Consider the following 15868-nt stretch of genomic DNA (forward strand, 5'->3'; position numbering starts at 1 on the left):
TATGGATGTGGTGAGGGAGGACATGCAGGTGGCTGGTGTGACAAGAGGAAGACGCAGAAGACAGGAAGAGATGGAAACAGATGATCCGCTGTGGCGCCCCCTAACGGCAGCAGCCGAAAGTAGTAGTAGTAGTAGTAGTAGTAGTTTGCACGATCTGTAGTATAGTTTTTAACTATATTACAAATTACAACACATTAATGAAAGCCGAAAGCCACTTTATTTGACATTGTATCTTTGCACATAATGTGTTCTCTGCATTTGCCCCATCCTATTGTATAGCAGCAGTGACTCCAGTTCTTCTTTCTACTGCCCTGGCAAGGGGCAACCCTAACATGCATGTCTTTTTCTTTTTTTAAATTTCCCCCTTTTTTTCTTCCTCCCCCCCAATTGTACCCGGCCAATCACCCCACTCTTCCAAGCCGTCCCGGTCGCTGCTCCGCCCCCTCTGCCGATCCGGGGGAGGGCCGCAGACTACCGCATGCTTTCTGCGATACACGTGGAGTCCCCAGCCGCTTCTTTTCACCTGACAGTGAGGTGTTTCACCCGGGGGGGACGTAGTGCGTGGGGGGGGGATCACGCTATTCCCCCCCCCCCCAGTTCCCCCTCCTCCCCAAGCAGGCGCCCCAAACACCTGGAGAAAACCCACCACAGACATGGGGAGAACATGCAAACTCCAGACAGACGACGACCTGAGATGACCCTCAAGGTTGGACAACCGTGGGGTTCGAACCCAGGATCTTCTCGCTGTGAGGCGACGGCACTAACCACCGTGCCGCCCTCTGCCACAGTGACATACATACTGTGTCAGCTATGTTGCTGTGTATTTGTAATGTTTGAGGGAAGTTCGTATCCTGTCAGTGACTATTTCCTGACGCCACGTTACAGCCAGGGCCGGCTCGTCACCGGCAGCTGAGACCAGTGCAGTTACGCAGCACACCAGATGCTCCTCAAAGATGAGTCACATGTTTGTTTCTTCTGCTGCTCGGCTTTCAATAAACAGCTGACACGAGAGACGCCGTCCGTGTAGTCCTTGGCCAAATGACAACCGTTATAAAAACTCGCTTGGCTCAAAACAAAAAAACATGACCATGATTCTCCCTGTATAAAACATCATGGGAGGAAAGCTGCGGGCTGTCGTTTGCAAGGTTTTTGTATACGCACACTTTAAGTATTGCGTATTCTGCGGCTTATCCTATGTATAGGTTTCTGTATCTTCTACCTGTGCTCAAGTTAAGGTCACGGTGTTGCACGTTTACCTATAAAAGGAGTTCATTGGCTGTGTCAACGACCCGGTTCCCCACGGCGATGGTTAAAGTGTAACGAATCTGATAGAAATAATCACGTCGAACAAGTACAGGATAACGAGTACCCCCACCGTCACGCCAGCAGCTACTACCACCAGTAAAGAACCAGCGGTCGTGGATGTAGGCCCTGATGGTGCACCAAAACGAAGCAGTACCCCCACCCACAGGTTTCCAGATATGCTGACGCCTGACTGCATGTGGCACCCCGACCAACAGGGGGCGCCAGTGTCAAGATTTTACATATTCCATTGAAATGAAATCCGTATGGACGAGAAATTACACTGGAGTTTAGCACATGATCAGATTTGCCATAACGTTTCAATTTGCAAATAAAGAGAACACGTAATCCGATTACTTTGTGTTGTTGATCATTATCTAATTTGCTATTCACGAGACATTTTTGCTTTTCGATACTTATCTATCTTTGACATGCAAGTCTTCATTTTTGTAAAAAAAGAAGTTTGGGTTTTTTTTGGCCAGAAAGCAGTGGCGGCTGGTGTTAAAAAATTGTGGGGGGGGGGGCAATTTAGCTTAGCGCAGCACACCTGACAGCTGCTTTAGTGTCCACACAGTCACAGAGTTATTAAGAAGGACAGTGTAGCCTATAGATTTTATCAGGGTTCGTAGACGGTGAATGATTGACAGTCGAGACGAGGCGTCCGGGTGGGTGTGAACACGATTGACAGCCATGAGAATTTTCCAGTGACATTAGATAAAAAAAAAAAAAACAGTAAAACAATACCAATTCACCGCCACCCCGCAACCCTGAGAGCAGGATAAGTGGTTTGGATAATGGATGGATGGAGGGAATTCACTGCCAATAAAAGTGGGCGTGTCTGGGGCAGCACAGAACTGCGCCCCGTGGAAAATCTGAAGAAACCAATCAGACAGCAGCCTCGGGTCACCTGCTCACCACAACTTTAAGGGCTTACATAAGGTCTGGTTTGGCCGGCGCCCCTCACCCAGGAAGTATATGCTATTCGGAACCAGTATTTATTGGCTGCTGACAGGCGCTCACAGACTGAAAAAACACTTTTATTTCATTTTGCATTATACAACTAAATTATATTTAACATGTTTAAGTAGATTTTCATCTCTTGATATTTGCAGGGGGCGGCGCCCCAGCGCCCTGCACTGACCAGCCGCCACTGCCAGAAACTAAGAACCGACTCTAGTGGGGGTTGTACCTGAGATTCTGCTGTGCTGACTGGCGTAGCTGGAGTTACGAGAGTGACCGGACTGGAAGAAGTCGCCTGGACAAGACGCGTTCAACTCAGATTCTTCTGGAAGACCTGGAAACAAAGGAAGGAAATGTGGTTTAAAATCGTTGTATACAGTCTCTACCAGGACCGGACAGTATACATTTCACTGTTTACTCTCACAGTCAGGCTGCACATTTAATCTGACATAAAATCAGGGTCATAACATCACGGAGAGCAACTTCTGAGTCCCAACTCAGGCGTCTTGCTACACAGAGGGAAGGCTCGTCAGAAGACCTGGAAAACGAAGTGTTCTGGTACAATATCAGAATTATAATTATTACAAACCGTTAGTTCAGCACAGAGACCCTGGCTAACAGTTGGTTTTACAGTTTCTTTGGCACGAAAGCCCAGCCAAAAACACTTCTATACAGATCTCTCTCCAGGAGGTTCTGGCTGGGGTTGTGAAACCCGTCTGGCTGAACTGCGGTCGGAGCGGGTTTGACTTGGGTCTGACGGCACCGTTTTTGCATGTTTTAACCCATTTACTACAAAGGGCACACACTTTACATTGCTCCCAATCTTTCTGCAAAGCACACCGTAGTACTTCAGATGTCTGAATGCAATTTCCTGCCATCCAGGCAACCGCTGGTTTGGTGGCACACCCTCCACTACAGAGACGGACTAAATGCTGAAATTATCTGTCGTGGAGTCCAGCGGGAATGAGAACCTGTGTACTCTTGGCCCTCTGAAGCACCTGTTTGAATTCCCCGTGTTGTTAGGCAACCGAGTAGATCACAAAGTTTGCGTGGGAAGTGGCGTACGCCTCTTTCGGTCTCCGTTTCGTGCATATGCAACGGTTACACATGAGACCCCAGATACGCCGCTGGATCCTGGATCATCTGCAGAGGTTTGAGCGTACATGCGGAGAGGCCTGCCAGTAAAGAGCTGCGGTCGTCAGTGTGAGTGTGATATTACGAGAGCCTGTGCGAGGAGTTGTGCTGCATGTTGAGACAGGTAGGGTCTGGTCTTCCTGATGCTGCACGGGGAAAATCCACACGACCGAGCCACTGAGGCCACGTGAACCTTGAAGGTTAGCTGCTTATCGATTTGAGCAAAGACCTTGTTTTAGACTATTTTCTTGGGAGTTTTTGAGTTCTATTTCTGCATTTTGAAGGGTTTCATTTTGTTTTGGCCCCCCCACCCCCACCCCCTTTTGTTCTCCCCCATTATACCCGGCCAATCATCTCACTCTCCAAGCCGTCCCGGTCTCTGCTCCGCCCCCCTCTGCCGAGCCGGGGAGGGCCGCAGCTACCGCGTCTCCTCCGATACATGTGGGGTCACCAGCCGCTTCTTTTCACCTGACAGTGAGGAGTTTCACCAGGGGGACGTAGCGCGTGGGAGGGTCACGCTATGCCCCCCAGTTCCCCCTCCCCCACAAACAGGTGCCCTGACCGACCAGAGGAGGCGCTAGTGCAGCCACCGGGACACACGTCCACATCCGGCTTCCCACCCGCAGACACAGCCAATTGTGTCTGTAGGGATGCCCCACCAAGCCGGAGGTGACACGGGGATTCGAACCGGCGGTCCCTGACCGCCACACTACCTGGACGCCCCTTGAAGGGTTATTTTTGCTCGGACTTGGACTCTGAACACTTAGAAACTGACTGAAATGAGCTTTACTTTAGGCTCTTTGCCAGCGTAGTAACATCCATCTAATCGGCTGTTTGCAGGGACGGCCCGGACCTTCTGCGATGGCAGGGTTTCTACAAGTGAGCTGCTTGTCACATCACAGTCCATCAGGTTGAATATTTAGCCAACTGTATGTTTGGTAAAAGTTATATTATCATCGTGAGATAACCTGGGTGCTGACGCTCGGGAGCTTCAGACTTCACAGCGAATCTCCGGAGCTTCACATAGCAGCGTAACACGTGTCCTCTGATTTAATGAAAGACTTTAACGGTTAAGGATTCGGTGGTTTTACACATTTTCCAAAAGCTTTGGGTGTATCTGATGCGCGTCTGTGATCCCGAGGGATTTGGTTGAACGAGGTCCTGTCTGTGCACTTCTTGTGACGTAATGACTCGTGACATTTTTTCCTTATCTTGGGTGGACTATAGACCTACATAACTGCTGGTTATGACAGGCTGCACACCCGAGACAACGCCCCACAAAGCGCTGCGCAGCAGACGCGCAGAAACGCCATCCTGGCTCCAACGAATCTAAGAGTGGAGATTTATATTTGCTTATCATTGTTTTATTGTCATTTCTCAATACTCGTGAATTTTGTCCTCTGCATTTAACCCTTCCTATACGCTAGGAGCAGTGGGCGGGGCCAACTCCAGTTCCCCAGTTCAGTCAGCTATGAGCCTAAGCCTGAACCCAGCAAGAGTCAAACACAGATACAAAACCCCCATATTTCTGTTATGACAACACGTTTAATGTGGGCTTCTGGGTGGCGTAGCGGTCTATTCCATTGCCTACTAACACGGGGATCACCGGTTCGAATCCCCGTGTTACCTCCGGCTTGGTCGGGCGTCCCTAAAGACACGACTGGCCGTCTCAACAGGTGAGTAGCCGGATGTGGGTATGTGTCCTAGTCGCTGCACCAGCGCCTCATCTGGTCGGTTGAGGCGCCTGTTCAGGGGGGAGGGGGAACTGGGGGGAATAGCGGGATCCTCTCACGTGCTACGTCCCCCCTGGTGAAACTCCTCACTGTCAGGTGAAAAGAAGCGGCTGGTGACCCCACATGTATGGGAGGAGGAGGCATGTGGTAGTCTGCAGCCCTCCCCGGATCGGCAGAGGGGGTGGAGCCGAGACCGGGACGGCTCGGAAGAGCGGGGTAATTGGGCAGAAATTGAAGATGAAAAGGGGGGAAACCCCCCCCCCAGAAAAAAATTTAAAAAATAAGATAAAATAAAAATCAATACTATTAATGAGACAGCCGTAACAGTAGAAATACTCAAAAATTGTTCCGGCAAAGAACTCACAATATTACCCATTACTGACACAGTAAAGAAGGAAAACTAATTATAACACCAGCAGCCCAGCTGGGCTCTTCCGGCATGTTCTCTCCCCTTGACCGGCCGACGTGACCTGGAGCGCGGCATCGCTGCTGTGAGTGAGGGATGTCACGCGCCCAAGCTGACGGGGTGTGTATTTCCACAGTTTAAGAGCAATTAAGAAGTATAAATATAGTACAACGTGCTGACAGAATGTATTGTTGCAGTCCACCTTTATTGGTAGCCTACATTCACACAGAGAGAGAGAGAGAAAAATAATATCCGAATCCCAAAACTGAAAACTGAATGCCGACCCGACGAACAAATATCCGGCGAGACAACACCGCTGAAGTACTGACTGGAGGAGCTTAAAGCCCGCTGCAGTATTCTGCGGCGATAGTTGGGTTAGGGTTAGGGTTAGGGTTAGGGTTGGGGTTGAGTTTCACGCGGTACGGACATGAACGGCGAGCTAACGCTGTGTGGAAGGTGGGGAAAACTGCATGTAAACTAGTACGGTGCACTCCTGAACATGGTCGGGAGCAACCTTAAGTAGACGCCATTTGGACTAAACAGGCTGACGCTTGGGGAAAACATCGGTACGGTTCTTTAAGATGAGCGTCTCAACACCCGCCAGCGGGGAGACGGGGGACATCTTTAAGAAGTGCCCGTCTGTCTGAACGCCGAGTCCTACCTGAGCCGTTGGCGGAGGATCTGGGCTTGGCGGCTCTGCCCAGAGCGACGCCCCCCGCAGGCCCGGGATCGGCCGTTCCCTCGCCCTTGCAGTCCAGCTGAAGGGTGTGCTCTCGGCCCGGGATGGAGATGGACTTGGCTGTGCTTGGGGGACTGCGGGGAGGGGGGAGACAACATCATCAGTCCAACAGAGACTTAGATTACACAAGAAGTCAATGAGCCTGTAGGTGGGCAGGATGAGGTGAATCAATAACAAACTGCTCTGATAGATATCAATAACAACAGGACGTCATCCTGATGCTGCAAACTCCCCGGGACGATGAACGGGTTATCGGATAGCTGCAGTTTCACTTCGGTGGGATGTAAAAATGGGACTTTAAAAAGCAAAGAAGGATGATGAGGGACATTAAAACGAAAGTACTTACGTTTTAAAACAGGGGTCGCCAGACAGGAGGGTCATGCCGATGATCACCTGCAACGGAAAGGAGAACAGCTCACAACTCATCCGGTGTGTCCAACAGATTCTTCTACGTCACTCGAAAGCTGCCGTGCATCTCTAGCGCGAGCCGCCGCCGCCAGCTCTGACTCGGCCGCCGCCAGCTCTGACTCGGCCGCCGCCAGCTCTGACGCGGCCGCCGCCAGCTCTGACTCGGCCGCCGCCAGCTCTGACGCGGCCGCCGCCAGCTCTGACTCGGCCGCCGCCAGCTCTGACTCGGCCGCCGCCAGCTCTGACTCGGCCGCCGCCAGCTCTGACGCGGCCGCCGCCAGCTCTGACGCGGCCGCCGCCAGCTCTGACTCGGCCGCCGCCAGCTCTGACACGGCCGCCGCCAGCTCTGACTCGGCCGACGGCAGCAAGGGATCGTAGCGCGAGTCTGGGAGAGACGTCTTTCCCCCCGCCGAGCCAAACGAAATGGAAAAACCCTTAAAAAGCACGATCCGCCGATCTACTCAGAGACTCCTCTGACCTGACGTGGCAGCGGGGGGGCTGATATTGTGAAACGACGACATTTTATTTCTCTTTCACTGCCACGAGTTGAAATAAAAAACGGACTTAAAGAAAAACCGGTTTGTTGACTTGGAGCTTATCCGTCGCCTTATCCTCCTCTGACCCGATTGGGGGATAACAACAACAACACGTCGTCGTTACTCGAAGACGGCTCGTCTCTCCAAACACATTCCGGCAGGTTCTGAAGTCATTTAACTCTTTAAAATCTGTGTGTGTGTGTGTGTGTGTGTGTGTGGGGTGGGGGGGGGGGGGGTCCTTGGTTTCCAGCTCCTCCTTGCCTTCAGGATGGAGTTGTCCTGCCTGGTGTTTTTCGTGTCATATCCCTCCAGCAGACAGCAGCGCACGGTGGAGCCCGAGCCAGCAAACTCCGCCATGTTGAGGTCGGTGAAGCCCAACTGGAAGAGAGAGGGGGGGGGGGGGAGTGCAGTGAGAGAAAGACACAGAGACACAGAGAGAGAGACAGAGAGACACAGACAAGACACAGAGAGATAGACAGACAGAGATACAGAGAGAGAGACACAGAGAGATAGTGACACAGAGAGAAATAGACAGTCAGAGACACAGAGAGATAGACAGAGAGAGACACAGAGAGATAGACAGACAGAGAGACAGAGAGATAGACAGACAGAGACACAGAGAGATAGACAGAGAGATAGACAGAGACAGAGAGATAGACAGACAGAGACACAGAGAGATAGACAGACAGAGACACAGAGAGATAGACAGAGAGAGACAAAGAGAGATAGACAGAGAGAGACACAGAGAGATAGACAGACGGAGACACAGAGAGATAGACAGAGAGAGACAAAGAGAGATAGACAGAGAGAGACACAGAGAGATAGAGTGACACAGAGAGAGACACAGAGAGATAGAGTGACACAGACAGAGACACAGAGAGATAGAGTGACACAGAGAGAGATAGACAGACAGAGACACAGAGAGATAGACAGAGAGAGACACAGAGAGGTAGACAGAGAGAGACACAGAGAGGTAGACAGAGAGATAGACAGAGAGAGACACAGAGAGATAGACAGAGAGAGACACAGAGAGATAGACAGAGAGAGACACAGAGAGGTAGACAGAGAGATAGACAGACAGAGATACAGAGAGAGAGACACAGAGAGAGACACAGAGAGATAGTGACACAGAGAGAGATAGACAGACAGAGACACAGAGAGATAGACAGAGACACAGAGAGATAGACAGACAGAGACACATAGAGATAGACAGACAGAGACACAGAGAGATAGACAGAGAGATAGATAGAGAGAGACACAGAGAGATAGACAGACAGAGACACAGAGATAGACAGACAGAGACACAGAGAGAGTCACAGAGAGAGTCACAGAGAGATAGACAGAGAGAGACACAGAGAGATAGACAGACAGAGATACAGAGAGATAGACAGACAGAGACGCAGAGAGATAGACAGACAGAGATACAGAGAGATAGACAGACAGAGACGCAGAGAGATAGACAGACAGAGATACAGAGAGATAGACAGACAGAGATACAGAGAGATAGACAGACAGAGATACAGAGAGATAGACAGACAGAGATACAGAGAGATAGACAGACGGAGATACAGAGAGATAGACAGACGGAGATACAGAGAGATAGACAGACAGAGACACAGAGAGATAGACAGACAGAGACGCAGAGATAGACAGACAGAGATACAGAGAGATAGAGAGAGTGACACAGAGAGAGACACAGAGAGACACAGACAAGAGGCAGAGAGATAGACAGAGACACAAAGAGATAGACAGAGACAGAGAGACACAGAGAGATAGAGAGTGACACAGAGAGAGATAGAGAGACAGAGATACAGAGAGAGAGACAGAGAGACACAGAGAGAGATAGAGAGACAGAGATACAGAGAGAGAGACAGAGAGACACAGAGAGAGATAGACAGAGAGACAGAGTGAGACAGAGAGACAGAGACACAGACAGAGAGAGAGAGAGAGACAGAGAGAGAGAGAGAGAGAGAGAGACAGAGAGAGAGAGAGAGAGAGAGAGAGAGAGAGAGACAGAGAGAGAGAGACAGAGTGAGACAGAGAGACAGAGACACAGACAGAGAGAGAGAGAGAGACAGAGAGAGAGAGACAGAGAGAGAGAGAGAGAGAGAGAGAGAGAGAGAGAGAGAGACACAGAGACACAGAGAGAGATAGACAGAGAGACAGAGTGAGACAGAGAGACAGAGACACAGACAGAGAGAGAGAGAGAGACAGAGAGAGAGAGAGAGAGAGACAGAGAGAGAGAGAGAGAGAGAGAGAGAGAGAGAGACAGAGAGAGAGAGACAGAGTGAGACAGAGAGACAGAGACACAGACAGAGAGAGAGAGAGAGACAGAGAGAGAGAGACAGAGAGAGAGAGAGAGAGAGAGAGAGACACAGAGACACAGAGAGAGATAGACAGAGAGACAGAGTGAGACAGAGAGACAGAGACACAGACAGAGAGAGAGAGAGAGACAGAGAGAGAGAGAGAGAGAGAGAGAGAGAGAGAGAGAGAGAGAGAGAGAGAGAGAGAGAGAGAGACAGAGAGAGAGAGAGAGAGAGAGAGAGAGAGAGAGAGAGAGAGAGACACAGACAAAGAAGAGAAGGGGATGAAAGAGGAAAACAGAGTGAAGAAAGGAGACACAGAGAAACGTTGTGGGTTGTTCCTGTCTTACTAATGTGATATTTACAAGGCTTTTCTTTTTGGCTGATGAGCCGAGTCTGTGTCCAACCATTCAAAACACAAAGGAAAATTATACGTCTTTAAATCCACGGGTGCCCGATGTTCCCTGAATAATGACAAAACACAAAACCCGCACTTCCTTCTTGAGCATAAACGAGGTGGCGGCGCTGTACAGGCTCTGTTGAAAACTTCACTAGTGACTTCAATGTGGCCCTCTCTAGTCTCCTCGGTTCAGTCGTACCTCTCACGACCAGAGCCGGGCGACTAAAGAGGCCTACACCCTGGTTTCACGGCGAGACACGTGCTCTTAAGCACGCCTGCAGGAGACTGGAACGTAAATGGCCAAAGTCAAAACTGGAAGTTTTTTTTTACCTGTCCTGGCGTGAGTGTTTACTGGAATACCAGTGTGCTCTATCTGCTCCACAGCCAACACTGACATTGAGATACACCATCATCTCAGCTGTGCCAGCCGGGCCTTCTCAAGACTGAGTAAACCACGACCTTCGGGCCAGAACAAAAACTCTGGTGTACAAAGTGGTAGCACTGCCCACCCTACTGTACGGGCCAGAAACCTGGACCACCTGTAGCAGGCACCTGAAGGCACTCCGGGCATACCAACAGCGATGCCTCAGAAAGATCCTTAAGATCAGCTGGGAGGATAAGCACACCAACTCCAGCGTCCTCGAGGAGGCCAACAGGCCTACTATGACTGTCACCATCGCACAACATCTGGCCATGTCCTCCTCCTGTCTGACTCTCGCCTCCCGAAACAAGTCCTTTACTCTCAGCTCGTGACAGGACGCCGTGCCCCAGGAGGACAAATGAAGCAATATAAAGATAACACCAAGGCCCACATAGAAAGGTTTGGCATCGACCTCAACACCTGGGAGCAAGCAGCAGAAAACAGGGGGGCCTGGAGACTGGCTGTCCATGAGGGTGCTGGGCACTACACCCACGACCTCCACTGTGCTGCTGAAAACAAGTGCAGACTCAGAAAGGAGCGAGTTACCAGAAAGGCCCAAGCCACATCCTCAACCACTTCTTCACACCCTTGCCCACATTGCCCCAACATATGCGGCTCCAGGATCGGCCTCTACGCCCACCTGAAGACCCACAAGGATCTAGAGGGAGGGCAGTCATACTCGACCCAGAGTGACTGCCGATGATGATGATGATGATGATAGAGGGCTTCTCACATGAGGTCTAAGCTGAAACTGTATGAAGTTGTCAATGCCACTTCCCACTGAGTCTTGCTACCCCTATCTTGACCACCAAAAAAGCCGAGTGATCGGAGATTCCTTTAACTATAATGATTCAACATTATCAGTCTCTCAACACACCCCACCCTAGGATTTTATTCATGGACGTTTCTTCTGCTTTTAATACCGTACGCGCAAACACACCCTACTGCACTGCCTAGTGGAGCTTCGGGTCAAACTGACACCGGTTTCATGGATTAAGAGTTCTTTACAGGACAGGCCACAACTGGTGCTTGTAAAGGGTTTTAAATCCAGTAAGTCGATTTTAAACACAGGGCACCCCCAGTGTTGTGTTTTATCCCCCATCCTCTTCTCTGTCTACACTGACAACATCTCTTGCAGTAGTGAAGGAATGACTCTTTTCAAGTACACAGATGACATGGCCCTCGTGGCCCACATGACTGGCGCCAATGCTCTATCTGAATACCATCAGGCAGTAAACAACCTGGTCCAGACATTTTGGGAAAGCTCCCTCGCGCTCAATATTACCAAGACCACGGAGTTGCGCCGTGGGAGAAGAGAGACGCCAAGACTCACAAGAACCACCTCTTTTCCAGCCCCTCAGTATCAAAGGCCAGCTGGTAGAAGAAGTATAATCATTTAAATACCGTGGGACGGAGACAGACACCTCCGTTTCCTTTTCCCAGCACACCGACTCTGTAAAAGAAAGCCCAACAGCACCTCCATCTGCTGAGGAAGCTCAGGACTTTTAGTGTCAGCGAGGACATTTTAACCCTGGTTCACAGGACACTAATCGAGGCTACGCCCACCTTCAACATTTCACCCTGGTACGACGCCCTCACTACCAACCACCAAACAGAACCCTCCAGCATAACGACCCAGTTCAGCAAAATAACTGGTTCACCCCAAACCCCCCGATTCGAACTGCTCACCCAGTCAGGTCAGTAATCAGGAAAGCCAGTCTGATCAATAAGGACCCCCCACCCCCTCCACCAATCCTTCCAGTTACTGCCATCAGGTCGATGCTACCCAGTCCCACAGGCCCGGAAAACCGTCTATCATTGTTTTTTCTCTGCGATCGTCAGCCTGACCAGATTAAAATAGGCACTGCACTCGGACCTGTTCAACACCGTTCTTGTCAGTTGTAGCTTTAACCATTTAAGTCCTATTTTACCGGTGTGTGTGCTTTTAAATGTGTTTTAAATGCACATTATTTAGTCATTGTTGAGCCTTGTCAAAGGAACATTTCTGTTACTTTGTGACAAAGTTATCTAACTATCTATCCATCCCCTCTATCTATTTATCTATCCCCTCTATCCATCTATCTATCTATCTATCCCCTCTATCTATCTATCCATCCCCTCTATCTATCTATCTATCTATCCATCTATCTATCTATCTATCCCCTCTATCTAATCTATCTATCTATCTATCTATCTATCTATCTATCTATCTATCTATCTATCTATCCCCTCTATCTATCTATCTATCCCCTCTATCTATCTTTCTATCCCCTCTATCTATCTATCTATCCCCTCTATCTATCTATCTATCTATCTATCTATCTATCTATCTATCTATCTATCTATCTATCTATCTATCTATCTATCCCCTCTATCTATCTATCTATCTATCTATCTATCTATCTATCTATCTATCTATCTATCTATCCCCTCTATCCATCTATCTATCTATGTATCCCCTCTATCTATTTATCTATCCCCTCTATCTATCCATCCCCTCTATCCATCCCCTCTATCCATCTATCTATCTATCTATCTATCTATCTATCTATCTATCTATCTATCTATCTATCTATCTATCCCCTCTATCCATCTATCTATCTATCTATCTATCTATCTATCTATCTATCTATCTATCTATCTATCTATCTATCTATCTATCTATCTATCTATCTATCTATCCCCTCTATCCATCTATCTATCTATCTATCTATCTATCTATCTATCTATCTATCTATCTATCTATCTATCTATCTATCTATCTATCTATCTATCTATCCCCTCTATCCATCTATCCATCTATCTATCTATCTATCTATCTATCTATCTATCTATCTATCTATCTATCTATCTATCCCCTCTATCCATCTATCCATCTATCTATCTATCTATCTATCTATCTATCTATCTATCTATCTATCTATCCCCTCTGTCATGATCTCACGAGGTCTATTGGAGAATAACCACGTTTCCTTTTTTTCAGGCTGTGCCGTTTACTGACCGAGTTAGTGGTTTTAAGGGAAGCCAGTTTCGGAGGCGAGTAGAGGTATATTTAGCGAGAGGAAGTCTAAATGGAGGATGGGAAAACAAAGGACAGGGTTCGTGCCAGAAAACAACCTGAAGGGATTAATACAACTTCTGTCTCTGTGAGGGGATTAAACCGGGCTGGGACATACTCCTCCTCACAGGTTCAGGGGAGACCTGCTATGGTTAAGGGCGACCGTGATACCGGAAGGATGTTTTAAATTCCCGGGAAACGTGGCGACGAAGTGGACGGGCGTGTGATTTACATACAGGCCAGCAGGGGACACGTGCATGCTAAGGCGTGGCGAGGAATGAGCGTATTTACATGAAACGACAAGTGTTGCCACGTACGGACACGCATACCTCCCCAGCTGGCACTAAGTGTTTGGAGAAGGAGCTCCTTACCTTCATGTAAGCCTTTCCTCCTTTCAGTTCCTGCAGGGGAAAAACAGGAAGAGCAGGATGAACCCAGAGCAATACCAAGTCAGCGACCATCAAATTACAGACGTTTACAATTACAGGGTTTAAATAGCAGGGTTACTGCCGTGCACGCGGTCCCCGTGTGGCGCTCATGGGCAGAGTCTGACACCCATCACCGACAGGGTTGATATTCTGTTAGCGGGCTGCCAGACGCCCCAGGCTGGACCCCGAGTGCTGTAAATGTGTCTCGCAAACCGTCTTTCACGGCCAACTCTGCTAAAGGATTGTCGGGTTTGAAGTTTGAAGTTTGAAAACACCCGGCTGGAGGCTTTTCACTGGCTGTTTACAGACACCGACAGTCCACCCGGACGACTCGACATGAGAGCTACCCCAATAATCACCTTTATTCATGCGACTATCACTTTTAAATGTTCGCCGAAGTGTGTGTGTGTGTCTGTGTGTGTGTGTGTGTGTGGGCGAGTAGTCTGGTGCGCAGTTCCCCTTTTTGCCTCTGTGTGTTTTTAACGTCTCGTACATGCAGGCTGATCGTTTGTATATTTGCTTTAAGGGCCGGGATGGGAAAGTTGAGAGGGCAGCTGCTGTTTTTCAAATAGTAAATCCTGCATATTGTTCTAAAGTCAAACGTGCAACAGATACATTTAGAATAAAATAAAAAGTCATTTCAAAATGCACATTCAAAATTCTGTATTTTGGAGCGTTTTGATTTTGTCACATAATGTTGCCTTTGGCTGGAATACAGCATGAATTATCCTGACTGCCGGGTTAACATGCCCGTGAACAAGGCCGCAGCGGTGCAAGGCTACAGTTTGATCCTCGGCTCAGTTTGCATCATTTAGGCTAAATTCTACCGATTTAAGGGGACACACAATGTGAAGTCAATCTATTTTGATGATTTCACTTCTTTTACTTCTACAAACTGCAGAGCCTGTAGCGAGTCAGACACGCCTGCCGGAGGTTTCCAGACTTTCGGGCTTTTTAAGCCGAGAGGTTGTCCCGCAGACACGCCGCGACACGCAACCAACATGCAAAAACAAAGACGTTCACAGATCTGGCAGCCCAGCAAAGGTGATTTATTTACTTTTCTGAGGGTCTTACCTTCCTGACAGACACCCTGCAGATGGAGGGGTCCAGCACACCGGTGTGCGGGTTAGCGCTCATTTTACACACAAAAGTAAACCTCTTCCTCCAGCGAACACAGTTTTCCTGAACTTCCTCTCTGATGGGAAAAGAAAAAAAAAACACACCGTGTGAAGGCACATATTAATATCGTTACATTTTTTTAACAGATTATTAATAATCAGTTTGGTATTTCCCCCATCAGGTCCTCTCAACATGTTTTTCCTATTGGCAGAAAGCTGAATCAGTGCATCTGGACACAACGTTTGTTGACGGATACGTCTCATCACTCGTCCAAGTGACCCCTCCTCAGTCTCTGTTTTTCCATAACCCTCCGTGGTCCAGGCCGACCTTAATCTCTAGAGGGTTTCTAAGTATGACTTTTAACCTCGTTTGTGGCATTGTCTTGCTAGGTGTGTACCATACTAGTCACTTACATATATAGGATATACACATATGTACTTTGGTGGGCCGTCCAGGGTCTCCCTACCTTCTGCCCAATGCATGCTGGGACAGACTCCAGACACCCATAACCCTGAATATCTCTGGCGAGCCAAAGCAACTCATATATTGTTGTTTATTTTGGTAGAACATGATCTTCAGCAACAGAAGAGCAGCCTGCTCGTATCACCCGGCCAAAACCAGAGCACTTCCTGTTGATCCCTGACTAAACCCGTCCATTCGGGTTTTAAGGAACCATCAGCATGCAGAAGGCTCGGCAGTTCTGTGTTTTGTGACTGGCAGTAATCCCATTAAGGCTCGCATCTATGGTTCATTATGAGCATCTCTCCAGGATTAAACAGGGAAACTTCCAGGAATCCAGGGTCGGGGCATTTGCGGGATTCCGATCCAAATCATCGAAAAGCCGTTATGAAGAAGGAAAAACCCCCCAGAGGTTTCTCTTTACTCCCTACAGCTCATAAACACATTTTTACTCCCGCGCTT

General features: G+C 48.8%; 1 protein-coding gene across 1 annotated transcript in view; it reads right to left on the reverse strand.

Moving 5' to 3' along the window:
- Positions 1–15868, reverse strand: part of eeig1a (estrogen-induced osteoclastogenesis regulator 1a) — a 46102-nt gene that overhangs the window by 4573 nt on the left and 25661 nt on the right. Inside the window, exons 2-7 of the mRNA XM_056284068.1 lie at positions 14903–15023; positions 13772–13801; positions 7480–7596; positions 6621–6667; positions 6197–6348; positions 2492–2596 (exon numbers count right to left, since the gene is read on the reverse strand). Coding sequence (XP_056140043.1) covers positions 2492–2596; positions 6197–6348; positions 6621–6667; positions 7480–7596; positions 13772–13801; positions 14903–15023 — 572 coding nt within the window. The remainder of the gene's footprint in view (positions 1–2491; positions 2597–6196; positions 6349–6620; positions 6668–7479; positions 7597–13771; positions 13802–14902; positions 15024–15868) is intronic.

The sequence above is a fragment of the Lampris incognitus genome, chromosome 1 (assembly GCF_029633865.1).
Source record: "Lampris incognitus isolate fLamInc1 chromosome 1, fLamInc1.hap2, whole genome shotgun sequence".
NCBI lineage: Eukaryota > Metazoa > Chordata > Actinopteri > Lampriformes > Lampridae > Lampris > Lampris incognitus.